This window comes from Nothoprocta perdicaria, unplaced genomic scaffold, assembly GCF_003342845.1.
Source record: "Nothoprocta perdicaria isolate Ctin4 unplaced genomic scaffold, notPer1 scaffold_185, whole genome shotgun sequence".
Lineage (NCBI taxonomy): Eukaryota > Metazoa > Chordata > Aves > Tinamiformes > Tinamidae > Nothoprocta > Nothoprocta perdicaria.
The window spans coordinates 900,673-925,707 of record NW_020455038.1 but is presented as its reverse complement, the minus strand read 5'-3'; the positions used below and the strand labels follow the sequence as shown (position 1 = coordinate 925,707).

Below are 25,035 nucleotides of genomic sequence, written 5' to 3'. Positions count from 1 at the left end.
GCTCGCCGGAGGAGGCGGCAGCGCCTGGAGGGCAGCTGGCGCCGCGCGGCCGCCGTGCGAGCCCGGGGGACGCGAGGGGCCGGCTGCAGTGCGCCGGGCTGCGGGACACTGGGATCATGGGACATGGGGGCGCCCGCACCGAGGGCCTGCGCCCCCAGAGCCCGCAGCACCGGGAGGAGGCGCAGGCCATGCGAGGCGCGGGCCCCGCGTGCAGCAGGCGCCAGGGCCGGGGCTGCACGGGCAGCGTCTCCGCGGGCACCCCTGCGGCGGCGGCTCCCGCTGCGCGTGGGACCCTGTGTGCGCGGCAGGGCCGCTGGGACGCGTGTCACGGGGACGGGGGGGCTGCGCAGGAACTGCTGCCGAGCCCCCGCGGGCACCGCGGCCGCAACAAGCGCCGCCGTTGGCCCCGCGGCGCCCGCCAGGCCCCCGGGCCGGCGGCTGGAGCCGCCGCTGTTGATGTTGGCTTTGGCCGTGGCGCTGGCAGGGCCGCATGCGGCTCCTTCCCACGGCCTCCCACGGCACCCATGTCCCCACCAGGGCGCCCAGGCTGCGCAGCGCCGCAGCGGGACGAGGCCCCCAGTGCCCCCAGCACCTCGAGGTGCCCCAAGGCGCCCCGCGAAGCGGGTGCTGCGGGTGCAGCCGCCCGCCCGGCACTGCCCTCCTGGCACGGGGCTGCCCCGGGGTGCGGGCACCCCCTGCTCGCCCCTTCCTGCCTCCCCCTCGCCCGCACCTTTGGGTGCGCGGTGCCCGCGCCAGCAGAGCCCCGGCGCTTCGCCGGGCTCCGGGCGCGCGGCTGCTCTTCCTGCTGGAGGAGGAGGCCGCTGTGGACAGACACTTACCAGGTATTTGGAAGCGCCAGTTTTGACGGGCGCAAAAACAGCCAACTTCAGCAATTTTTTGTGCATCTAGCTGTGGGGCAGCCCGTCGGTTTGTCAGAGGGATAAAGTCTTTGGCTCCAAAAATCCTGAAGCAGGGCTGGCTGCTGCTTTGTTTGAAAGAGATGGTCCGGGTCTTGGCATGCATTCGGCTGATGCTTGCAAACTCCAAATCTCCTTGCCAACAAACCCAACAAAGCGGGCAGCGCGAATGTGAAAGCTAATGAAATAATTCCCGGCCTTGGTGTTGGGGAGACAATGGCTGCTGCGCATCAGCTGACCTCCGTTTGCATTGACTTTTAATCCAGCATTCTCACTTCGAATCATGCGTTAACCATTTTGTAAATAGTTTTGGCTCCGTTCTTCTGCAGCGCAGTATAAATTCCACCTCTCAGCCCCAGCTCTTCACTGGCTCAAGCGGGTACTGGTATTACTGGTAAGAATTTTCTATTTATTGTCCTTTTTTTTCCTGGTTTTTGTTCCCACTGCAACGCAGAGCTGAGTAGCTCCCACCCGTAGCACAACACAGCGGCAGCGGGGGGGACAGGTGAGCGGCGCGGCGGCCGTGGCCGCGCTGCTTCGCTCGGCAGCGCCGGGGCGCAGGGTGGCACCCGGCTCCTGCAGCCCCGGCTCCTGCAGCCCCGGGCGGGCGCCCGCGCAGGGCTCCGCTCCCTGGCACGCTGTGCTGCTCCGTGGAGCCGTGTCCCGCTGGGATTGAGGGGCAAGTCTCACGGGGAGGGTGCTGTGCTGCACGGGGAGAGTGCTCCCACGCAGTGCGCGGGGCTGCATGCCCTCTGCACCATGCCGTGCCGTGCTAAACCATGCTGTGCCGTGCTGTGCCGTGGCATAGCTGGTGCAAACTCTGCATGTCCCTGAGCTAGCCCCCGTTCTGGCCCCGCCACCTGCGGTCCCCATCCCAGTCCCCGTTCCCGTCCCGGGCAGGCTGCTGATCCCCGCGCTGGCCGAGCGGCGCCGCTCCGTGAGCCGCGTCCTGCAGTGGCCAAGGGGCCGGAGTGGGGAGCGCCCCGCGGGCGGCCAGCGCAGCGCCCCGCAGCGCAGCCCCGCTGCCGCCCCAAGGGCGCCTTTGACCCCACCGCGTTTCTGCACAGAGAACGAGAGCCGCCGCCTGACCATGGCTTCGGAGCACCAGATGCCGGCCTCCAAGCAGCAGCCAGCCAGCTCCAAGGTGAGCGCGGGGCCTGCCTGGGGCGGCTGCGGCCTCCCCGGAGTGGCTCCCGCCGAGGGAAGGGGTTCGGCCACGAGAGCGAGCTCGGCGCAGGGAGGGTTTGGCTGGCTCTGCCCTGGGTGCTTTTCCGAGATGGGTCCTGACCCGCACAGACACCGTGCTCGCTCCTGCCGTGCAGCTGAGCCGGCAGCCCGCGCTGCGCTTGCACGGTGCAGCCTCTGGAGCGCGGCTAAGCCCCGCTTATCCTGCTGCCTTGCTGGGCACAGCGGCGCTGGCGGCACCTTTCCAACGTGTGCCTTGCTGGGGCAGCTCTCTGTGTGTGTCCCGAGCCAGGGGGACCCCAAAGCCAGGCAGGACCATGGCTGGTGGTGCCCACAGCGGGCACAGTGTATGTAGCCCATCTACTGGAGGTCCCCTGCAGTGTCCCGCCCACGAAGCTGCCTTTCTTTGGCTCTCGCTTTGGGGAAGCCAACGTGCTGCTGCTCTTCCGTCTCTCCCGTGTTGCAGATCGCCATCTTCGAGCAGGAGAATTTCCAAGGCCGCTGCCATGAGCTCAATGGAGCCTGCCCCAACCTGAAGGAAGCCGGCGTGGAGAAAGTGGGCTCCATCCTCGTGCACGCGGGACCGTATGTATCGGCAGGGGGCAGGAACGGGAGCGCGTGCGGAGCCGGGGCTGGGCAGAGCCCGAGCTGCCCTGCGGACCCTGCTCCACTCCCCGCTCCCAGGAGCGCTCAGTCCTCGTGGGCAGCACGGGGCTTCCCTGTGAGCCGGTCCTTGCTCCAGGGTGGAGGCTCCTTTCGCCTGGCAGCTGTTGAGGCCCTGCTGCTCGGAGGCCGGAGGCGGCCGCCCCTCCAACCCCCTACACGGCTCCTCTCTCCCTTTGCCTGTGCTGAATGCCTGGTGGTCACATGGAGACGTGTGGGGCCCTGCACGTGCCCTCCCTTCGGGGAGCCCAGCCAATAAAGCAGGCGGGCCTGGCGCTCGGGCCCCGCGGCGCGGTCCGCCCGGCCAGCAGTGCCGGGGCAGCGGGGAGCTGGGCTTGTCGTGTCCTCGTGGCTTTCCTGCTGCAGTGGGAGCCGCGCGGGCTCCGGCTGCCGCCTCGCTGGGAAGGGGGTGGGAAGGCTCCGCACTCATGGCACTGCTGACTGTCCCCCCACCCGGCTGGAGCTCCCTCTTGTCGGAGCAGGGACTGGCACGGGCAGCTCCTGCCGCGCCGTGCAGCCCTGCAGGCATCGCCGCCTTCCCCTCTATCTCTTGATCCCTTGGTATGCACTGCCAGCAAGGGAATGTGCTGCCCAGCACCAGCCGGGGCAGGGAGCTCTGCTCAGCAACAATTCCCTAAAAACACTTCCAAAGGCCGGAGCCGGTTCCCTGGGGGCACGGGAAGCAGGGGAGCAGTTGTAGGGCGGCCCCGGCAGGAGCACAGCGCCCGTCCAGGCCATGGCGCTGAGGACACTTGTGCTCCCGCGCTGTCTGTGCTGATGTGCACTGCCAAGGCGGCCCTGCCGCGCGGGTAGAGCTGCTGCTCTCACCCTGGCACCCCGGGGACCCCTGGCCAGGGCCGCCAGAACCCTCATTTCCACTTTGTCCGAGAGCGGGGTGCCCCTGGGGCGACGGAGGCGCTTCTTGCCCCGCTGCCGGCGGCCCGGTGGTCGGGTCCGGTTCTGCTCCGCTGCCCTCCTCTGAAGTTCAGCCTCTGTTCTGTTCCAGCTGGGTGGGCTATGAGCAGGCAAGCTGCAAAGGAGAGCAGTTTGTGTTTGAGAAGGGGGAGTACCCCCGCTGGGATTCCTGGACCAACAGCCGGAGAAGCGACAGCATCACTTCCCTGAGACCCATCAAAGTGGTGAGAGCACCCAGACAGCCTCTACCCACCCGTCAGGCCAAGGTCTGCAATGAGAAGTCTTCCCCAGCCTTCCCCAACCTCCCCTAGCCTCACGGGTGCAGGAGCACCAACTCCCTTGCACCATTTCTTGGAGTTCTCGCTGCCCCGCTGCCAGTGTCCTCCAGGGCGCGGGTGCAGGCCCAGGTCTCGGTCAGCGCGTCCCACGCAGCCGGGAGCCCTGGCTCCCTGGGGAAGGCACGGGGCAACAGCCAGGCCGGGGAGCAGCCCCTGGGGGTAGGTTTTGGAGGGGAGCGCAGGGGCAGCGGGCAGGGGCAGCGCAGGCCGACAGCAGAGGATGTTTGTTGGTAAGTTGAGTAGCGCCCGCAGAACCTGCGCGCGCAGCCAGGTCTCGCGGCGGGAAGGAAGGGGGTGCCTCTGGCACGAGCAAGAGCCACTGCAAGCAGTCCCTGCTGCCAGGGCCCGCTCTGGGCCCCGTCCCGCACCTGAGCTTCCCCACAATCTTAGGCTTGCTGTAAAGTGCTTTGCCTCCCCTCTGCCCAGCCCTGGGTCATTGCAATTACTGCCCCCTCCCTGTTTCTGCTCTCCCCTCTGCAGGACAGCCAGGAGCACAAGATTGTTCTGTATGAAAACCCCGGTTTCACCGGCAAGAAAATTGAAATAATAGATGATGATGTGCCCAGCTTCCATGCTCATGGCTACCAGGAGAAAGTATCGTCCGTGCGGGTGCAAAGTGGAACGTAAGCGCTCGGGGTTGGGTCTGCGCTGTGCACTGGGACATGGGCAAGGCTCTGCAAAAGCGGAGCTCTGTGGAGCCTGACTGGACTCAGCCGCTCCGTGTCCCTGCAGCAGCAGTGCTGCTCCACGGGCAGGCTGCGTGCACGGAGCGGGAAGGGGGATATCTCCCCCCAGGACTGCAGTGCCCATGAGGGTGGCAGGGATCTCTCTGCTCTCGGTGCCTTTCAGTGTCCAACTGTGCTGCTCTTGCCTTGGCAGGTGGGTGGGCTACCAGTACCCAGGCTACAGAGGCTACCAGTACCTGTTTGAGAAGGGGGATTACAAAGACAGCTCAGAGTTCGGCGCCCAGCACCCCCAGATCCAGTCGGTGAGGCGCATCCGGGACATGCAGTGGCATCAGCGCGGTGCCTACCACCCAATCAACTAGAGCCCGGCCGGCCCGCGCCCCGCGGAGCGCGGAAGCCCCAACCAGCTTTCACATGACCCACCGCTCTTGTCCAAAGGCCCCGCGCTCCCACCGTGTGATTAACGCTGCCGCTGACGCAACTGAATAAAGCTTTGAGTTTCAGACTCTGTTCTGGCCCCGTTCTTGTCTGCGGGGCCGGGGAGGAGGGCGGAGGCGGCAGGGAGCGGGGCCGGCCGCCTTGCCCGGCCCGCTGTGCTGCTGGGCACACGGTGTGGGCACGGGGCAGAGCGCGGAGCTGGCCCCGCTGCCCGCCGCCCTCCCAAAGCAGTCGGCGTCAGCAGCACCGCGGCGTCGCCAGCCGGCACTGATAGAGCACGAAACTGCCGTGCAAAGAGCTTCTCCAGGAGGGAGCATGCGGCCAGGTGCAACAGGAGGGGCAGGAGCCGTTCGCCGCCTTCGCAACAGTGCCAGGCTGCTCCCACGGGACCAGGACCGACCACGGCACCGGGGCCGGTGCTGCGGGAGGAAGGCGCCTCTCTGCAGCCCCGTGTCTTGCTGCCGGGTGTGATGTTGCTTGGGGAGCTGTCAGAGGTGTCCCCATCCTGCAGCGCTGACGCTTGCGAGGGCTGGCAGATCTGCCCTCCCAGCCAGGAGGCCCTTCAGCTAAATGAAGAATTGCTTTAATTATTATCCATAAACTGAGCAAATGAGGCTATTCCATAGAGCTTTAGCAGGGAAAAACACATTTCTGTTTTCCCGGAGCGCTTGTGCTTTGGGAAAGGCTCGTGCCTGCTCGTGTCCTGCTGGAGGGCCGGGCGCCCGAGGCGATGCCTTGGGGTGCACAGTGCTGATGTGCACACATGGCCGTGCCCCAGGGCTGCAGTGGACGCGGATCCCTCATCCCGCAGCGGCGGCGGCCGTGCCCGCGTGCCGGCACGCAGGCAGCCACTGTGTGTCACTGCAGCCCTGCCCAAGGCGCGGGCGCACGCCGGGCCCGGCCGCCATGCCCGGCATGGTGGGGATGGCGGCGGCGGGGAGCAGTGCGTCTGCTCCGGACACTCCGACCCGCAGCCCACGCACCACGAGGGCTGGCCCGCAGACACAGGGATGGGTGCTGCTCATGGGGCTTCACCACAGCCAGGGGCGGGCAGGGGACGATTCACCGCCATGAGCCTCAGCGCCCATCTCCCTCCAGCCATGTCCTGGCATTATTGTCATGGGTGGAAACAAAAGCCCTGCCTGCCCTCGCGCCAACACCTGGGAGCAAATGGCGCCCTCAGGATGGGGGCGAACGGAGGAGATGCCCTTGGGCCTGGCAGCAGCGGGGCAAGATGGCGGGCAGGGTGTTACCATGGAGATGAGCCCTGGAGCGGCCGGGCCTGGAGGGCTCAGGAGGGCCCGGGGGGGCACTGGGCCCAACCAGGGACATGGCCACATTTGCTCCTCGTGGAGCCGTTCTGCCCCGGGCCTGGAGAGCAGCTCTGTGTCTACAAGGATGGGGGCCACCTCTTTGGGAATGGCCTCACTCAGCCAGGCAGCATTCCCACTTAACCACTTGCCGCTCCGGAACATCAGCTGTTCCCCACATCGCGCCTTGGCAGCTCTTTGTGGTGCTGCCTTAATGGAGCCATTTTCCTGTGAAAATCTGTCTGTTTTTCTCCAACAGGAAAATTCAGGATGATCCCAGCCCTGAAACCCTCTGCCCTAGAATAGCTGTGAAAAAGGGAGATTTAGCAAGAGTAACGACACAGAGCTCTGCTGATGATGGGAGATTGCCACCTCCTCTGGGCTTCAGGTTGATTTGACAGAAAAAATGTCTTGTGTGCATGCAAACTGATAATGTAGAAAATATGGTAGGGAGCAGAGATCCGGAGATCGGGAAGACAGGCGTGAGGAGCCCCTGCTTGCTGCCAGCAGGAGCAGACATGATGATGGGGCGCCACCAAGGCAGAGGAGGACAACAGCAACGAGCTTAGGGGCAATTCACCTGCAACCTGTTGAAGGGATTTCCTTATCTGCAGCCTGCTTGCATCTGGGCTGCCTCCCAGAGGTGCCAACAGCTGAGGCTAATCCTGTGGTTTCAACTTGTACTCTGCAGAGTTGTGTTTTTGCACTGTCCCAACCACCCCAGCGTGGAGAAGAGCCAGCTTTGCCATGGCTTCTCTTGGGGCCGAGCGCCTCCCAGCTCCCTGTGGCCACTGCATGTGCTGTCACAGTCGCTCTCCTCGCTCCTCCTGAATTATTGAATCGATGACAGTGCTGAGATAGAGCTAATTAGTTGCCAGCATTGCTGCTGCCAAACACACCAGGAGCAGTTTGTAATCACAGCAGGTGTTCTTGTTTTTATTCTTCACCCCAAGCAATGCTTCCTGGATAGAGAATCTCCTCCATCTAGGATGTCCTGCTGCTGATCCCTGGGGGCTTTGCGTGTGCCCCTGGTTTGCAGGGTTTAGGACCAGGTTTTTTGTTTCATCTTGCTGCTTCTCTGCTCTGGGCTGCGTGACACTGCCTGGATCATCCTGCTGGAGTGAAGGTAACACTTCTTCTGGAACTGGAGAGCTGCCCCCCAGCTCAAGTGGGGATGGAGAGGTGGATCTGCTTACAAGCAGCTTCTGCGGTCTTCTCCTAGGCATTGGGAATCACCTGAGGTGGGCTGGGATGAACTATCCCAGGGGACACCAGCAGGCAGGCGGAATCAACTATGTCCTGATGCTACTTTGGGGCTGAGAGATGTATCCTTGCTCAGGCCATGCCAAAGCTGGGACCTGGGGACATGCCACCACCTCTTCTGGATGTGAGCCCTGGTTATGGGTCTCAGTGAGAGACAGGAGGAAATGGATCCTTCTGTGATGATGGCAGGAGCTCAGTTCTGTTGCCTCCTCCCAGCCTGGCACAATGCTCTGGCTGCTCTGTGTGCTCTCTGCATGGCAGGGTGGCTGTCCCTGCTTGTGGGCGAGTAGCAGGTGGGTGCAGTGGTGCCCATGGTTTCTGTAGGGGCTAGTGTAGGAGGAGATGTGTTTTCTGACTCTAATAGCAATGTGCTGAGCAAGTGGTTCTGTTATTTTGCAGTCTCTCCCATTTTGACTCACATTTATTCATCAGTAACCCCAGCCCTTAAAACTGTATCTGCTGGAGGAAGTAAAATCCTGTTGTGAGGATCGTGCTGGTGTGTTGTCATCCTGGCACAGCCAGTTGGGCATGTGCAGCATGGTGAAGAACCCTCCTCTCGCCATCAGTGCCTTCAGGCTTCACTGGGCTCCATGCTGCAGCCTTCTGCACCTGCATGAAGGCCCTTGGGTGCACACCTGAGCCCAGCTGTGCTCCTGCCTTCCTCTTTTTGCTCGGAGCTCAAGCGTGTTGACTCCACAGATATTTTGGTGGTACTGGTGTCCTGACCATACAACAGTCTATGGTTTTAAGTGTTGTGTGTTTTCTCCCATCCCTCAAGGTATCAGATCAAGTGTTTTATTTCCAGGTTGGTCCCTCCAGCCTGTGTTTAATACTGTATTGCTGCCTTACCCATTAGCTGGTTGGAGTGGACTTTGAAGGGCAGCAGAAAGACAGAATATGTTTAAAATGGGGATGGCACCCCTGTCACTAAACCCTCCCTGCTGAGTCAGCTCTTGTGAGACATGGCATGGTCTCAGTGCTCTTGACCAGCCTCACTGGAGAGGTCAGGCAGACAGCTGGCCCTTGCTGCCAAGAGAAGTGCTGTGCAGGTCCTAGAGTACCTCTTTAGTCCAGTTCCCCACCTTGTTCCCCTGGAGAGCGTTTGAACTCCGTGGGTTCAATGCTGTGTGATTCTCGCTTGCCTGGTTCAGTTGCTTCTCCATGCTGTTGCATGGGGAAGCATGCAGTTGCTTCTCCATGCTGGTGTTAGGGTATCCCAATTGCCTCTGGAGCAAAGGATGAGGAGCCAAGCCAAGAGGTGCTGCGCCTACTGACAGGTCCCCAGCTCTCTCTTCAGATGGGACTGCTGTTATGCCCTGGTCAGTCTCATGGTATCGCTGCTGTTTTTGACTGCCGTGAGAGTAGCTCCAGACAGATCCGCTTCATCCATCTGGTTGCAATTTTGAGCAGGCAAAGATAACAAATGTTAAGCCATCTGCCCTGCAATGCAGGCAACCCATGCAGAATGGGCAGATCTCCCAGTCTTCCTAGAGGCGTAGACTCAGCTGAAAGAGGCAGAATCCAGATCCGGTTGGCTCCAAGAGAGCGGAAAGGACTTGCCTCCGTAACGCTCCTTCCTCCGCGCTCTGCGGGCTGGTGGGTGATGCTCCAGCTGGGCATCCCTCCTCCCTGCCCGTGCACACTGTCTCTTGAGTATGGATATTTTGCCCATCAGCAACCAGAGGCTTTGACCAGCAGCAGAGCCCTGTGGTGCAGGAGACTGCAGACATTCAGGAAGAGGAAATTCCTGTCATCACTGCAGACAGCCTGCATAGAGAAAAGGCACCTGTTTTTTCTCTAGCACTGAAACATGTCTCTCCCATGGAAACTGCTGTTTCTTTCTGTTTCCCTAATGAACATTAAAAAGGTTTCACAGCTCACATTTTTGAGGTCCTCTGAAGGCTCTGCAAATAGATGCATGCTTGTATTCTAATTATTAAAGCCTTCCTTAAAGGCCCACTCCGTCTGTGTTCCTTTTGCAAGGAGGCAAGTTTGGATTGGAGAAGGGAAATGGAATACCGCTATGGCTCTGTGGCCCTGGACTGGTGCATGTTCCCTGGAACCTGGGATTTGCCGTGTGAGAGCTGGAGAGAGGCCAGAGCAGCCAGCTAGTCCCTGACACCACCAGTGGGAGCAGGAAATGCCAGCATTTCCTACAATATTGTTAATTTGAGAGCTGAATCCTATTAGCTGCAGAGGTTTCCTAGCGTTCCTCATATGAGGATTGCTCTTCAGCTGCTTATAGCTTTTCCAGACTTCTTGATCTACCACATAGTATGAGGCTGCAAAAAGTGTGGGCTGTGTGTTCTAGCTCTGTCTTCCTCTGGGATCTTTGCTCCCTTTGCTCCTCCAAATTCCCCTGTCTCTTCCTTTTGGTGAAACTGTAGAAAACTTAGAAGCCAGATGGGGAGAAGAAACATAAGACTACAGGCTTTTTAATTCATCAGGCAACAAAACAGTAAGATCAAATGCCTGGCATTTGAAGCTAAATAAACTGAGATGAGAATAGGTGCTGGATTTGAGTGGAAAAGGTAATTCTTTGAGGGGAAAAGTTACACCTTCTACCTCTGATGCTTTTGACACCATTGCAACCTTTGCCAAAATGTTTCTCTCAACTACCTGCTCAAATCCAGCATGAATCACCCCAGCGAGCCCGCAGAGTGTGACCAGCCTTGCTGATAACTTAGCTTGCATCTGGCCATAGCTGCTGTGTATGGGTGTGTGGAAACTGGCAGCCTTTCCTGTGACAGGTCCCGCTTCTGAAAGTGAACAAGCTGGAAGGTACGAGGGAAGCACTGGCATTGCTCAGCCTGTGAGCTCTGTGTTGGCTTATTTGGGAGAGGAATTGGGGAAGGGACAGGGCAAACTAGGTACCAGCTTGCTGGAGAGGACGTGGTTTTGAAGATGATGCCCTAGGTGTCAGCTGAAGAGGGTGGATAGCACCCAAGTTTGTGTAGACAAAGGTTTTGGAGATGGCAGCTGTCCCCTGCTCTCTGCCTTTGCTCTTGCAGCATGTGGATAGCACGGTGCAATTAGGTCTATGTCATTCAGATGCTCTAGAAGCGCAGGGAGATGTAGTCATTTGAATGGAGCGGCTGCTCGTAGCACAGCTGAGCAGACACCGTCCATGGGCTGGAGGGAGATGTAAAGGGTTTTTTGTTGTCGTTTTTCTTTTTTGGAATTTTATTCAAAAGCACAAGATCTCCTCCATCCCACTCGAGCTGCGAAGGTGCCATCTGGCGCTCTTCTCCCTGCCGCCCGCTTCTCCCCCGGTGAGGAGCCTGCCTTGCAGCGGCTTGGGCTGAGATCCTGCCCTGTGCATGCACCAGACTCTGCCTCGTTGACCTTCATCCTTCTCCTCTGCCTCTCTGGGCGTTGTTGGCCAGCAGCCCCGCAGAGCTGCTGTGAGAACAAGCGCTCCTGGGCGCTGGTAGCTGCTGATATTTCAGCAGTCCCACAGCTCTCCCTGCTAGTGGGTGGTTTTGCTATTATGCCAATAGACTAGAGAGCTAAAGCTGTTCTCCAGACTGTCAAACCCTTCTTTCCACCAGGCAAACAGCACAGGGAGCTGCAAACCCAACCGCCGTCATCCGCGGTGGGTTGCTTCCCCCTCAGGTGGCAGCGTCCTCTTCAGCGAGCCTGAACGGCTCCGGTGGTCACTTGGGCATCCTCAGCGCCCGCCGGAGCTGCAGTGCCTGCGGTGGTGGCACCCGGAGCCGCCGAGTCCCCGGCGACCTGCTTCTCTGCAGACTGTTCTCTGCTAAGTGCTGAGATGCCAGCGCTGTGTCTGAGGGCTGGGATGCAGGAACGGATGATACCAGCCAAAAAAGGAAAGTGCAGCAGTGATTTGTCACAGAGAAATTCATGCGAGAATAAAAATAATGGAAAACCATGGCTAAATTGCATTTGAGATTTAAATGCCTTTTTCTAAAGCGGTTCTCTGTGCCAGGACATCTCTTCTACATGTGTCAGAGCACTAGGAATCCAATTCTACCATGAACATTGCCTTGGAGAGCTAGCAAGCCCTGAAATGTGCCTAGAAACTCGTGCAGCCTCCACTGATACAGGAATGTCAGCTCTTGAAATGGAGCGGAAAAGGCAAAAGAGAGATGTGCATAACAAAGTGAAGTAACTCTTAGCTGCGTGTGGAAGAACCCAGTTCCCTGCGTCTCCTACTTGCTCTTTCTTTTCAACTTGAGCATTGGGCATGGCCTGTCCTTGAAATGTGCACTTGTGTGGGATCAAACGCACTACATCCAGTGTGGGTTGGTGGGAAGTGAAGTAGAAAGAAGAAAGTAATGACAAGAAATGTGAAAACAGCAGTGTGCCCACGTTACCTTTCATCTGCCCTTCTCTTGTCTCGGGCACATGCAGCGCTGTCCTACCGAGCCCCGGCAACTGCAGCTGGATGAATCTTGCTCTGTGCCATGTTGTGTTAAGGAGCTGGGAGGCGTGCCAAGGTCAGCGAAATAATTGGCTAAAAAACAATGGTCTTGAAAATATGAAATGTTTATTCTTAGTCCTAGTGGGGTGATTTTTATCTCATCTGCTGTATGGGTACTTGGACTATTGAATGCACCTTGCCAACTTTTAGAGTCTGATTGCAGGTTATACAGATTTTGTCTTTTAAAAATTATTATTATTATTATTAATTATGCAGCTTCTGGAGCCAAGTGATTACATGAGACTATTAAGTTTTAATTTTTCAAATTAAATTGAGCTTTGAGCCTCCTGTATACACAGATGAGAGCCTCCAAGCCCTAAAGATGTAAGAAACAAAAATAAAATAAAAAGCAGCACAACATGTATTATTAAGATCATGATTTTCCAGGCAGATTTTTTCCAATGCTCAGCTTTGGTGATATTGGATCAGGTATGGGGCATGGGCAAATGCTGTCTTTACCTTTGATTAATGTCAAATTCAGGACAAGGAGGAAATAACCTGGCTTTGTTTCCCCAGCTCAGAGAGGACCCTCTGCCCACGTTGGGGGTCCGAGGCGGTGGAGGAGCTTGGACTGCCCCACGTGGCTCTGAAGGGTTTATTGCCTGTCCATGCCATGGCACCCTCGGAGCTGCTGACCAAGATCTCCAGGGTAAAGGAAGTGTTTGGTTATTTTCATAAAATCATCTTTGTTTATAGCTATCAGTTTCTAATACTTACATGTGAAAAGTGTGGGGTTTTTTGTGGGTTTTCTTTTTTTATTTTCCCCAAATCTTTTTTTTTTTCCCATTTCAGGCCTTGAATGTTGCATCCAGCTCATAGGATTAAAAATGAAGGGGAAATAAGCCGTGACTAATCACTGCTGGCCATTGGTACAGACCCTATTAGCGTCTTGGGATTTAGTGCCTGCCCAGAGCACTGTTTCCTGGGCTTGCAGGTCATTAGAGGATAGGTTTTGTATTTATAGCCCTGGGTTTTAGCGAGTGCTGCTAGTGTCGGAGCGGGAGGTGTCCTGGTCACACCTGGGCAGGGCTCTGCTGCCGTGACAGGCGAGCGGAGCCCCGGAGTGCAGGCAGGGGCCAGTCTGGACCTTTGGTCTCTCCTTCACTTTCTTTCTACTCGTTTTAACTCCTAATGTTAGTACCAAGAGGGAGGGGAAAAAAAAACAAGAAAATTTACTGCTCTCTAGCCTTTTCTCAGCAAGTAAAACTCCTGTCCGGTGAAAATGCTAATTAAGAAACATCATTTCTTTAAAGGCCAGAATTGGAAACAGCCACATGGAGACATAATGGGATTAAAGTGTATCAAGGGATTATAACAGTAGTGAGGATTTAGCAGAGTCGCTCCTGCTCCCTGCACTATCGTCATTCTTTCGGTGTGTTTTTCCCAGAGTTTGATTGTGCAACAGCCAGGACGGAACCCAAATGCTTTGATAACCTGGGAAGCCAGCAGTACCTACTGTGGAATAGCGACCAGGCTGAAGGAGATGAAGGTGAGGACCTGTGCAGGACCTGCAGGTGCTTGGTGTGCTACTGGTTGTCACCAGAGCAGCAGCACATGGAGCCAGGCTGCTCCTGTCCCCCTTGTCCCCACAGTCCTTGTGGCACTGGGATGGTCATGAACACACACCACAGAAGTTCATGATTGCCAAACGTGGCACTCTAATGTCACAAGGCTGGTGACAAGTGTGACTGAGGCATTAAACACCTGCGGGGAGTGGTGGCCTCTGATGTGTGTCTGGAGTCTTCCATGGGGAAGAATCACACGTTGTGTGAAACTCCCTCCCCTTCCTCACAGGCGAACGGGACGTGAGGAAACCTCAGCTGATAAAGAAAGGTGTCACGAGAGCCAGCAACTGGGAGGCAGCAGAATCCTTTGGGGACAGGCGCTGTGAGAAGAGCCGAGGAGCAGCTGTGGGGCCAACCAACAGCTGAAGCCATCGGGACTGCTGCCCCAGCTGGAAGTGGTAGTGACACCCCGACAGCCAAGGTGTCTGAGTGCCCTTGCTGGAAAACTGCTCTTTGCAGCTTGCTCTGGCTCTGGAGAACCTGGCGATCCAGGGGCTGAAGCTCAGGAATAGGTAGCAAAGTCCTCTAGATGCCTTCGAATGATGCCACCTCCTACTGCTAGATGAAGCTTTACATCAAATGTCTTTACCCAAACATGTCTGGAAAAAGAAAATGTTGTCTTTCTCTCTGGGCAGGTGGCCAGGGCAGCGTGGATTGCTTCCTTATCCTTCTACAGCAGGCAATTAAACCCGAACTATCACCAGCAAACTCCGAATGACCCATCCGTTGTACGAAAGCGCTCTGACCTAATATTAGCACTGCTGCTTTTGGAGAGAAAATAGCAGTTCAAGGTGGGTAATTGGAGCATGAGTAGCCAATACCATTATATAATTTTAGGCTGTAAAAGCGAATAGCAGGGTCTCGCTCTGAATGTCAGCATGAAAGGCAAAGAAACTATTTTCAGTGATGTAAACTCCTGGGCAGCAGAAGTGCCAATTAGGAAACATCTGTTTCTCATAGTCCAGGAGGACTACGAGTAACCACATGGCAACATAATGGGATTAAAATATATCACCGGATTATGTTAGTACTGCAAAGATCAGCTGCTGTGGATGTTCTTATGAAATCAGTGAGAAAATGGAAAAACAAGTTTCTCTCTTCAGGATGGACATGGCCTTCTTTTATTTCTTAATTTGGATCTTATGTAACATGCAGCAGTAGTACCATACCTTGGCTTTCTATGCTTCAGTTCATCTAGGAAGACAGTATGTGCTGAGTTGAATTTCGACCATCTGAGATGAAGCTATCGCACAGAAACACGAGCCCCTTCCCAGCTTGGGTGCTGTTCGTGCAGCCTGTCACTGAGCAGCAGGAGGTTGCAACCCTGATGGATTGCTCCATGAAGGTGTGTGGAGCAGACATGGAGCTGCCTCTGTGGGTGCTGGCGGGTTGCAAGGTGCAGGGGGGCAGGTGGATAGTTGAGCAGTGGTGGGGAAGGCTGCGCAGAGGTGCAGGAGGAGGAGGATGCATCCGTGAGCATCAGTTCTGCCCAGCCTCCCTGGGGAGGAGGGAGAGGGGTGCTTTTCTCCCAGGTATTTGTCTTCCATTCTTAAAACTTGGCCTGTGGGAAAACACCAAGTGAAGCATGAAGAAAGGAAACGCAGGAGAGGGAGATGAAAATTATCAGAGCAAGAGAGAAACCTGCCTTGTTCAGGCTCTGAATCTCGCTTCACCTGCAAGGCTTTTCCACAGCTTGTAAGAGAGGATGAGCCGGCCCATCCCGTCCCCCTCTGCAGCACTGCCACCCTGGGGCTCTCTTGGGACGGAGGAGAGATGAGAGCAGCTTGGCTGGCGAGCAGCTCCAGCCTGCCCCGCACTGCAGCTGACCCACCACAGAATAGTTCTGCACAGCAACAAGCAGCGATTCCCAGTCGCCGCATACAGCGAGCTGAGCAGACAATAGGGACATTCTTCAGAAACCAAACAAACAAAGCCGAAATGCACCCTCTTTCAGGATGCTCATATGCTCGAGGCAAATGTCATTTATATGTAACATCCATTTTGGGAGTCTCGTAACGAAGCCGAGCATGGTAAGAGCGGAGCGGTTCGCTTAGCAACCTCCCCATCACATGATGCCATCCATCCGAGGGACAGGATTTTGCTGCAGACACGCATGAAAACAGAATGCTGCTCGCTTCTGTCTTAAAAGAAACCTTCCATTTAAAGAAACATAAGCCTCCATTAAAAACAAATTCTTGATTCTTTACTGTGCCCTGTGATAAACCCACATAACCTTTATGCTACAAGAACCAGTTGATTCCTCAGGGCTTCTCGTACACCAGGAATTACATACACCTCTTAACTGTTTTTCTCTGCTCTTTTACAGATGAAACGCAGTTGGGGCATGGAGTGCACTGCATGAGCCCTCGTGTGAAGGCACCATCCCCTTGCAGCTAATTCACACTGTGCAGACAGGTGACACGATGGGTGTAGCTTCCTGCCTGTGTCTGCATGAGGTGTTTTAACTTTGTCAGCTTCCTTTGAAGAGACCTCAGTCTTCGTTCATTCCGGATCATACCCAGTTCTTTGCACTGCCTGGTAATGGTTGTTTTGTACCCAAGTTAGGCCTGATTCAGCAAGTATTGTATAGCAAGCACCCTCGCTGCCTGCGAGATGTAGGCAGATGTGATGGGAGTGCTTTGTCTGAGCTCCGCACGCCCGCGGCGTGCGGGGTACCCAGCACCCTGCAGGACTTGCGCACAGAAAGCGCCACTGAAGGGGCTATTTGTTGAGCTTGTGGTACGTGTGCCTACACAGCAACAGTAATTAATACCTTGCATTTGCCTTGGTGTGCTTTGAGGCATTTAGTCCTCCTCTGCCCTACAAAGGCAGAAAGCAGCATATTGCTTTTCATGTTTAATTGAAACAAATACCTTTTCAGCATCCCATCTGGTTTTGCTTTGCTTCTAGGCTAGTGCATGGTAATGGATGCATCTTTTAGAGGACAGACTGGTCCATATTGTCCTGCTCTGCAAGAGCACCACGGGTCAAGCTAAGCTACAGATGCTAAATCCACACAAAATGCTCAGTCTAGTGTCAGCACAAGAAGATACCAAACGCATTTTAGAAGAAAGATGCTTTTGAGGCCACTGATGGTTTATTCCCTGGGCTTTTTGGAAACTTAAATCTTTCTGTGAAATGCCCCTTTTCTTGCAGAGCAGGATCTCATTGAGATGCAGCTCTCCACCAACCCCATCCACAGGACGAGTCCTGCCACGGACATCCTGCATGCCCTTGGGCAAGCTGGGCTCTTTGCAACCGAGTTTCCTCAGCTGTGAAATGAGGATAATTTACTGGTTTGCACTGCAAGGACACTGTGAGGGCAGATTCATTGTTCAGCATATGGGGAGCCACAGACAGGATGGGTTATGTTCATGCAAATCCTTCTGCTCATTATTAGTCATATTGCAGTAGCAGCGCTGCTCTATGGGGATCACGGGGGCTCCTTATGCCAGGTAAGGCCAGGTATCTTCTTTTGTAACCTCCCCGCTGCTGAGCACGGTGTCGTGGAGCTCCATGACACCCCCTTAATCCCCATGATCTCCGCCTGCTGCTGTAATTCCCATCGTGGCTTCTGATTCTCAGCTGTGCATGGTGAGAGGGCTCAGGTGCCAGAAGCTTTGAGGGTGATGCACGTGGGCAGGGTGGCCTCTTCCTGCCTGGGAGAGGGCCTAGGTTGGCCATGGAGATTGTCTCAAGATCATTTGACCCCTCTGCAACGTGCAGGAAGGCAGTAAACAGAAAGGGCATCTCGGGGCTGGCCCGTTAAGCGGATCTGGCACCTCTCACCTCACCTGCAAGGAGCGCGGCAGCCTCCAGCGCCGGGGTGCGGAGCGGCAGCGCTCGCTACCTCGCCGAGGCACCTTGCCCAATATACCTTTGGTGTCCGGATTAGACCTCGCCCAGAGACCCTGCAAATCTCCTTAAAGGAAAGCTGACATAATTCCTTGTGTTCCCAGGGCGGGCAGAAGCTGCAGCGAGAGGCCAGCTCCCCCAGCATGGGTGGCAAGGGCTGCCTGCCTGCCAGTTACTGCATGGTCTAGCAGAGAGGGATGCCTTGCGGCACTGTCCTGCAGCAGGTGAGAGCAAATTGTCTCTTATCAGATGATTTCAAGATGTGCAGAGAGGCCACAGATGTCCCCACAATGCCAGCAGGCCAGACCATCTGCGGCCACCGGCCCTTCCTCCCCTTAGCAGGGAGGTCCCGGGGCTGCTTTGCCGTATCAGGCCTGATGGATGAGGAAAGGGAGGCCAGGCCATGAGGTAATTTTGCCCATGTCAGCTCTTTCCTTGGAGTTCTCTGCTTCCCTGCATCCTTCTGTGCCGGCACTGCAGCACTCCCTTGTTGTGTAAGGCCAGGCAGCGGCTGGAGGCTCCAACACCTTCCCCTTTCCTGCTCTGTTCTGGACACAGTTATCCTTGGATCAGGAATCTTTAGGGCAAGGAAGTCCCTGTTGTGCTGGTGGCTCGGAGGGCGTCCTAGCGCGACCATGAATATTTTCCAGGACCTGGCTGCTCCTGGCACACGAGTAAGTTGTCACTGTTGCCTGACACCCAACTGGAAAAGGCGGTAATTAAGGCTGCCGAGCACACACTTCTCCCCAAATTACCTCATTTATTCAGAGAATCAAATGCCGCAATCTTTCATGGCTTCTGTGAGGCTCAGATCTTGTGGGATGTGAGGCTATTAATAGGAACCAATCTTTCCCCTGCTTCTCCTCTGGGCTAAAGGGAGAAGAATTCAAACAAGGGCCCCTTTGATGTAAGGAAAACACAAATAAATTAGATGCCATTTTGTTCCCAAGCTGCCAGCACATTCCTGCAGGCTTTACTGGGCGCTTCGTGGGGCTTGCCTGGAACGCAGCGAGGATCCCCGGCCTTGGAGCACCCTGCGGAGCGGCAGAGGCTGGTTCCCGCCAGGACATCAGCAACCGGGATGTCGCAGCCTCCGGAAAGCCCTGCAAAGCACCAGGCTTCATGTCAGAGGACTGTTTTGTAGCACTGCAGTCAAATAGAAAGATCGGCAGCGGCTGCCTGGCTGGCAGGCAGTGCTCAGCCCCGCTCCTGCTCCGTGAGCAGCCTTGGGAAGAGGACACCAAGATGTGCTCAGGCCGTGAGCTCTGTCCAGAGCGAGGCTCGGCGGCCAGGCTGGGGCACAAGGGACCCGATTGCCGCGGCTCTGGCCGCAAAGGCGGCCTGGCCTTTGCAGGGAGCGCGGCGGGAGATGCCTCCTGGCAAGCAGCGTGGTGCAATGAGGTGCCCTGCTGCAAACAATGTGCTGCTGCCCCAGCTGCGCTCCGTGCTGCACAGGGGCCTGGCTTGCAGTGCTTCGTTAATCTCTGCACTAATTTAGGGGTGTCCAAACTCAGCAGTGCAGCCCAGGTCTCTCCCCGTGTAGGAGAGGTGCCGCGGGGCTGGCTCTGCTGCAACCTGCTCTATGTTCTGGACTTTGGCTTCTGTGGCTATTTATCTCCCAGCTAACATCTCTGTCATCTGCAGGTCCTATCAGGCATCCAGGGACAGTTCTGAGAGCAGATGTGGAATATTGGATTCAGGTGAATAATCAGCCAGGGTGGCAAAGGCCTATTTGTGTGCAAATAGACTTGGAATAGAAAAGGCCAGGGAAGAGGAATAACTTGAAAGCCCTTGGCACATAAGTGGGCTTGTTTCCAGGGAGCTCGGCCTAGAGGTTCCCCAGCAGGATGCGGAGCTCCAGCCCCAGTCCTGGCTCGGGCAGGTTTGCAGGAGCACGGGGCTCCCGCGCAGGCAGAGCCGCGGCCCTCCTGTGCTCCCCGCATCGCAGTGAAGTGCTCTCGCCACGGGCACTAAAACCACCCCAGAGATAAGGGCTTCGATTTTCACCATCGCATGATTTACCCTCTGTAAGACGCTGCGACAGAATCAAAATGAACTTGTGCCATCTCAATAACTGCACAATTGTTGTTTTCTCTTCCTCTATCCCTCAAAATTTATAGCCAAATTAGTCAATTATTGATTTTTTTTCTATATCAAGTTACATTCAAGCCGGGCTGTGGAACAGTGATGCTCTATGGTTCCCTCTTGACATCTGTTTGTCTAATCAGCCTGTACAGCAAAAGAGCTTCTTTAATGTCAGCTGAGATTAGCTCTCTCCCATAGCGCTTAAGGGAGATTCTTTTTAGGGTTTTAAGGTTCTGCTGTCATGGTCCTCGTTGGTTTTACTTGCTTTAAATCACTGTGGGGTTTTTTTTTTTTTTTTCCCCTATTAGTTTTAAGTCAAGCGATCCTTGAAGATGGGTGGGTTTTGAGCTGGGTTCAGGAATGCAGAGTGGAGAGGTGCCTCGGGGTGCATCCCCTGCTACCCAGCAGGGCTTTTCTGTGACGTGCTTCATCGCAGCCCTCCTGGCTCTCCTCAGGCCGACTGTCCTTGCCACTAAATTAGGTGGCTCAGCCCTTCACGGTCGGATTGGAACCGATGCTCTTACACCCTCCAGCTGGAAGCCCCTTGGAGAACATCTGGCTCTAAACACGGGCAAAGACCCTGATCCGTTACCGACGGCAGAGGGGCATGTGGAAGTGCTGCCATTAAGAGTTGGGGCCAGGAGTCCGTGCAAATCGCTCTGTCCCTTGGCTCAGATTCCATCGCATCCTTCCAGTGATGGGCTCCAGCCCCACAACTAGCGTTGCATCCCAGGAGCCCTTCTAGAGATGAGCTGGAGCTGCCTCTCCTACCCCCTCGGGTATCCTTATGATTTTTTCTGCCTGTTCAGCTGGAGAACAAGCCCGAAACATGCTGGAGTTTTTGGCAGAAGGGATGCAAGGAGGATGCGCTCCAGCCCGCTCCTATGGGCCTGGAGCTCTGGCCTTTGCTGGAGCGTTTCTGCTCTCTTGGCAAGGGCAGGAAGAGCCGCTTGTGTTACCTGAGACCTTGGGTGTGCAGGGGGAAACTGTACCCTAGCTCCCGTGGGAATGAAGAGGGGGAGGAAGCCGGAGCCAAGTCCCTCTTGGCTCTGGACATCCAGGCAAGCCCTTGCCGCTCGGGTATCCTGCGAGGAAGCCCACGCCAACCAACAGCCGTCGCTTCTCCATCTTTTGCCTTTGGAACCTCTGCATTTTCTCCACCACATTCAGTGTTTTCATTCATGTCTCTTTCCATTCCTTCACTGAAAGGAAGTCAAGGGAAATAAATTGTAGAGATTGTCTTAAGAATCAAGAGTCCTTCCAAAGGAAAGAACAGTATGCTTATTTAAAGGGAGAAAGAGAGCCCTTTAAAAAAAAAAAAAAAAAAAAAGTCTCTTTGTAAGTTTGGACTGCTTAAATTTGGCCACTTTGTGTTGAGCCACTTTTCAAAATATCTTCAAAACACCTGTGGAAAGGGTCAATGTGCAACAAGCTGCAAGGCAAACTTGCTCGGTATGAAGAGTCCTGAATTCACAGGTCCAGTGAACGTCCCTCGGGGCAGAATTCTTCCTGGGGATGGGGCTCAGCGATGCCTCCCCGTGAGGAGGAGCCCTTGGGATGGTTTTGGGTTGTTCCAATCAATCCGGGAGCTCAGAGGTGGGGAGTGCCAAGGACTTTCCTTTGGAAGTAGCAAAGCCCTGTGGCTGCAGTAGTTATTCAGTGCCACCTTTTCGTGCTTGCTGGCAGAGGCTAAATTGTCCCATTTCTCAGTGCTGGTCCCCTCCAGTGGGAAAGCCAGGCCATCCATCTGCGACAGGCGCAGAATCTAATACTGGCTTGGCCTGCAGACGGTGCATGACATTAGTCGCTGGTAGCTGGTGACAGAGGATGATCGTTGCTATAATTAGCACTGATGGATGTGGGCCATTCTTTAGAAGGAAAAAAAAGAAACCTGCAGCTGCAGGTGATGGTTTCCTGCTGGTTTTGTCCCTGGTGAGGTGCAGAGAACGGAGCTGAACGGCCGTCCCTGTGCCCGCTGGGGCCAGGCGGCGCGCGGGGCTGGGTGCTGAAGGGGCTGCTTGGCAGTTTATCAAAACATCAGTATCAGAAGATGTTCTTTTTTTTCTGCTGTCCCCCCTCAAAATTTGGACAAATGTGTCATATTCAGTCCCACAGAAAACATCTGCAGGAAGCCAAAGGGTGCAAGGCAGAAGGGTAGGACAGTACTTGTGCTGTGCCGGCGGGCACGGTTTGGGTGAGCCCGTGGTGCCGGGTTGGCCTCCTAAGCCAACGTCTGCTCGAGATTCAGGCCTCGGTTCTTCTGACGTGATTTGTGCTGGAGAACGTCCTGCGTGGTGCGCAATCCGATTAGCCAGGGGCCAGGAGAATAGATCCTGACGTTGCCAGCCTGAATTAGATTCATTATTTCTTTAGGATTTATTTTGATACCAAAAAAAAAAAGAGGGGGTAAAAAAGCTTATACCATTTCAGCCAATTTCAAGGAACAAATGTTTCCTCCCGGAGCATGCAGCCAAGCAGGGGGCCGGCCGGGCACTGCCGCCGAGTAACGCAGCAGGGACGCGGCTTCCCGCCGAGGCCGGCTGCAGGCGGGAAGTGGAGCGTGTTCCCGCGGCACGTCTGCTCCGGGAGATCCGCAGAGGGAACCGGGGAAGGGCCCCGCGGGAGCCCCCGCCCTCTCCTCGTGTTCAAAACCCGTGGATGCTGCGACACACTCGGCACTACCCCGACTTCCCGCTCGCTTCTCACCTCTGTCCCCAGAGGACCCTGGTATGAGCCAAGCTAGTGAAGTACCCATGTTTGGTGGTGGTGAACAATGTTTTTTATAATTTAATTACCTTTTATTTCCTAATTAAAGCTTAGCCTCCTCAGAGTGTCGGTTGGTTACAGAAAGGCACACGGTGATGATGATGATAAAGCATGTTAGGAGCTTTCCCTGTGAGAAGTGCTCGACGTGGCTTCACTAGGGCAAACGCTCCCGGAGCCCTTGGCTCTGGTGGCGCGGTCAGTGTTGGGACCTCCTCGCCTCAGTGTAATATCTTTGATTGCTACAAGTAAGAACAGTTTGCATTTATTTATCTCCTGCTCTCCCTTGGGTGCTTTCCTGCTGCTCGCTAATGAATCCTCCCCGAGCCACCAAGGAGCAGCTCCTGCTCTTGCCTTTCCGCAGGGTAACCCCTCGGTAGGAAACTGCTCGGAAACGTCTGGGAGAGCCGAGCTCGGCGAGCACCGTGCTCCCATTTCGCTTTCAGTGATGCGAGCAATTGCACTGCAGATAAGATAATACTGTGAGGTGCTGAGAAAGCAGCACGCGCCAGCTCTGTGCCTGACACACGCCGACAGTCAGACCCATCTGGATCCATCACCTGGAAAAGCACCTGACTCGAAGAGCGCTGCTGGAAGAGCCGGGGCGGCTGGAGATTTTGAGGCATCTGTTGCTCTCCCTGCAGATAGCAGCATTACTCGGGGGAAATTAAAGGTAACTGCTGCCTAATAGTCTTAATATTCTTCATCTTAAAACTATATGTATCTCTGTTAATATTAATATTAGAAATATTTTCAAAAGGGCATTTAATGATTTTTTTAACATGACCTTTCCCCTCCAGAGCGCTGTCGCTAACACTGGGAACACGTCGCTGCAGAGATCCTGCTCAGTGCCACATTTTCCATGAGTGAAGGCAGCAGAGATCACGTCTCATTTTTGCTTCGTTGCCTTGCTGTGATGGTCGGTACAGGCAGCACCTACAAACCTTCCTCTGACCTGTCCCCCTGTGAAGCGGAGCCTCTCCAGAGCAAAACCGTGCTCCCGAAGGAGAATTTTGGGGGGATTTTTGGCTCCTCTGGCAGGCACACTTGAAATCCTGCCCTTGGGCCCAGCTGGACGCAGTGACACTGTCCAGCACTGCCAGCCTGCGCTGGCTGGGCTCTGCTCACCGCTCCAGCCTCCGTCCCTACAAACCATTCCTCATAGCCCAGCGCTGACACTGCGGCTCCTGCTGCTGCTGCGGGCCAGCTTGCATCGAGGAAGGGCCAAAAGCATCAAGAAGAGAACATTCTTTTTCAGCTGGGTTGCGTATTAGCCATTGCTCAACGTGGCTTCCTCAAAATTGTCACGGAGAACCTCTCTGAAGTGTGCAGCAGCAGCCAGCTAATAATGGCAAAAGCAAGGTCCAGAAATAAGAGAACATTATGAATCCTAAGTGGCATTTTCTTGGCCATTATTGTAATAATCATCATTGTAAAGTCATTTAAATATTTTAGAAAACAAAAGGGCTTTCTTCCAAAAGGCAGGCATTAATGGGTTTCTGTTTGTTTTTGCCTCCCACTACGCAATTCCATCGTGATTTTGGGGTCTAGCAACACCATTGAGCCAGGTCAGCTGTGACAACCACCCTGCAGCTCTGCCGCTTCTTTCACTGACCCCGTTTCAGGGAATGAAAACCCCTTGTTTTCGTAAAATACCTTCCTACAGACAGCAGGGCGTGCGAGGCCGGGGCAGTGCGAGAGCTGCCGCTTGGGTCACTGTGCGTTGCAAGCAGCCTTGGGACAGTCAGCAAAACACACGTGGTGGGCCAAGCAAACGGGTGAGAAGAGTGGCAAGGGCAATCCCGGACAATGCCAGCCTCTCTTAGCACAACCTCCAGAAAGCGCTCAAACACTAAAATGAGAGGTTTGCAGTAGATGAGGCGCAGACCATTTATTTATGCCTTAGACAATAGATGAGCATCACAGCACCTCATGTATTCTTAAGTATTTACAACTTGCTAGACAATACCAGTGCACGTGAGGATGTGTGGCTTTATGTGCACTAATAATTTCAAAGAAAACACAAGGATGACAGGAAAACAAGAGGTTCCGTGGTGGGCTGGGCTGGGGAAGAGCCTTTGGCGCGTCCCTGGCCCAGCCTTGCGGCATGCAGACACTTTTAGGAAACCTGGAGTAACTCTACACAGGTGCAGGGTCCATCCCATCGCAGGAGAGGTCTTGCAAACACCTCTCCCAAAGCAGGACCAGCAGCAGGGACCCCGAAAGAAATCTCAAGCTGGGAGAACCAGGTCTGGATGCAGCTTTGAGCCAAGGGTTTATGGAAGCCAGGGACGTGCCAGAGCCACCCTCCCTGGCAGCAATACGAATTTACGAACGCCAAAGCAGATTTGCCCCTTAATAAATGACCGAGCCCCTGCGTGTTCCCTGCACGGCCTGATCTGCACCCATTTTGCACCGGCGCTTGCAGTGCATTCGCTCCCATGCAGCTTCTCCCGCAACGGCCCCAAAAAGGGGGGAATTGGTTGTAGATGAATGAACCGGCGGGGCAGGGCGGCGCGGAGCCCCTCGCCCCGCTCCGGGCGGCCAGGCGCGGCGCTGGGGTCTCGGCGGCCCCGCGCGCTGCCGCCGGCGCCGCTCGGGCCGGGGC

General features: G+C 55.6%; 1 protein-coding gene across 2 annotated transcripts; it reads left to right on the top strand.

Annotated features, from left to right (window-relative positions):
- Positions 1 to 1,239: 1,239 nt before the first annotated feature.
- CRYBB2 (crystallin beta B2) lies at positions 1,240 to 5,112 on the top strand. Of its 2 annotated transcripts, none has more exons than XM_026036730.1 (6): positions 1,240 to 1,311; positions 1,987 to 2,061; positions 2,569 to 2,687; positions 3,772 to 3,904; positions 4,499 to 4,641; positions 4,898 to 5,112. In XM_026036730.1, exons 2-6 carry the CDS (start codon positions 2,008 to 2,010, stop codon positions 5,064 to 5,066), a joined length of 618 nt encoding a protein of 205 aa, XP_025892515.1. In that variant the 5' UTR covers positions 1,240 to 1,311; positions 1,987 to 2,007; the 3' UTR covers positions 5,067 to 5,112. The 2 variants fall into 2 exon arrangements, with proteins under 2 accessions (XP_025892515.1, XP_025892514.1); XM_026036729.1 differs by having other exon boundaries at positions 3,772 to 3,946.
- The last annotated feature ends 19,923 nt before the right edge of the window (positions 5,113 to 25,035 follow it).